The 1,602-nt window shown below is 40.3% G+C and overlaps 1 protein-coding gene across 1 annotated transcript; it reads right to left on the bottom strand.

Annotated features, from left to right (window-relative positions):
• Positions 1-72: 72 nt before the first annotated feature.
• Positions 73-418, bottom strand: LOC106511839 (V-type proton ATPase subunit F; the record flags this gene model as incomplete). The annotated part of the gene is given in 1 exon segment (XM_014000571.1): positions 73-418. A coding segment is annotated over 1 exon segment (202 nt), but the record flags the coding sequence as incomplete, so codon positions are not given.
• Between the last annotated feature and the right edge of the window lie 1,184 nt (positions 419-1,602).

Raw genomic sequence — 1,602 nt, 5'->3', positions numbered from 1 at the left:
ACACACACACACACACACACACACACACACACACACACACACACACACACACACACACAATAAACAGGCTGATTTCACAACCAACTCTATTTTATTTCACTGAACATTTCTTTATAATTTAACAGAAAGGAACAACACTGACAGCTGAGTGGGAGGAGCCTAAAACAACAACAACAACATCAGGACGCTGACGGCCCGACAGGAGCGACACGCTGCTCATCGGAAGTCCTCGGCGGAGAACATGCCCTTGGCGCGGCGCAGGATGGAGTCCTTGGACGCGTCGTACGGGTGCTCTTTGGACGGGATCTCCAGGACGGCGGGGATGGACTGCATGTGGGCGTCGATGGCGTGGCGGATCATCTCTGCGATGAACTGATTGATCAGGATGATGGCGATGTCGGTTCGAGCCAAGAAGCTCCTGCAGAGAGGGAAACCTTCAGCTCAGGACCACCCACAGATTTATTATCCTTAATATTTTTATTAATAATGCTGACATTTATTTAACTTTTGGTTCATTTGATCAAACATTGATTTAAAACCTAAAGAGTTCATTTATTTAAATAACTCAACCCAAGACGAATAAAAACTGATATTAAAGTTTTAACTGTTTATGACAAAGCAGAAATATTTATTTTTCTCAGCTACACAACCAAATTTGTTATTAAACGATAAAAATGATTGTTAGTGTTGCTAATAAAAAGGATGTGAACATTTTAAATTAAATTAAAGTTTATCTTTTGACCAGCAGGGGGTGGAGCTGAGCCTAGAGTCAACAGATGACATTTATTTTCCAGCAGAATTAATCTGGACATCACGACATCTAAAAACAGAACAATAATGACTGGAGTCTGGTTCGGTCACAGAAGTAACAAACTGCACCAGACTCTGTTCAGATTTTTATTATTATTGGTAATAATGATTTATTTATTTATTATTAATAGTGATTTATTATTATTCATTTAAGCATCTGACTGAGTGAGAGGCCTTCCAATGCTGTAAAGCTTAAATCGGATGATTATTGAACGAAGTCTGGTGAAGTCTTAGAAGAACAGTAGGGCGCAAAACGAACTACACCAGACTCCGTTCAGGTTTTTAGAAATTTAACATCGGACTGAGAGAGTACTTCTAACGCTGTAAATCTTAAATCGGACGATTTTTGAATGAAGTCTGGTGAAGTCCCAGAAGAACAGTAGGGCGCAAAACAAACTACACCAGACTCTGTTTATATTTCTATAAATTTAACATCTGACTGAGTGAGAGGCCTTCCAACGCTGTAAAGCTTAAATCGAGCGATTTTTGAATGAAGTCTGGTGAAGTCCCAGAAGAACAGTAGGGCGCAAAACGAACTACACCAGACTCTGTTTAGATTTCTATAAATTTAAACATCGGACTGAGTGAGAGTCCTTCTAATGTTGTGAAGCTTAAATCGGACGATTTTTGAATGAAGTCTGGTTACGTCACAGGCCCAAACGAACCGTACCAGACTCCATTCAGAATTCTTCTAAAACACGGTCTGATGAACACAGCTGACTGTAACTCATCTGAATCTTCGATCAGCTGATGTTTGAACGGTGTGTGTGTGTGTGTGTGTGTGTGTGTGTG

Source organism: Austrofundulus limnaeus, unplaced genomic scaffold, assembly GCF_001266775.1.
Source record: "Austrofundulus limnaeus strain Quisiro unplaced genomic scaffold, Austrofundulus_limnaeus-1.0 Scaffold3319, whole genome shotgun sequence".
NCBI lineage: Eukaryota > Metazoa > Chordata > Actinopteri > Cyprinodontiformes > Rivulidae > Austrofundulus > Austrofundulus limnaeus.
This window is presented reverse-complemented; position numbering and strand designations above follow the sequence as displayed.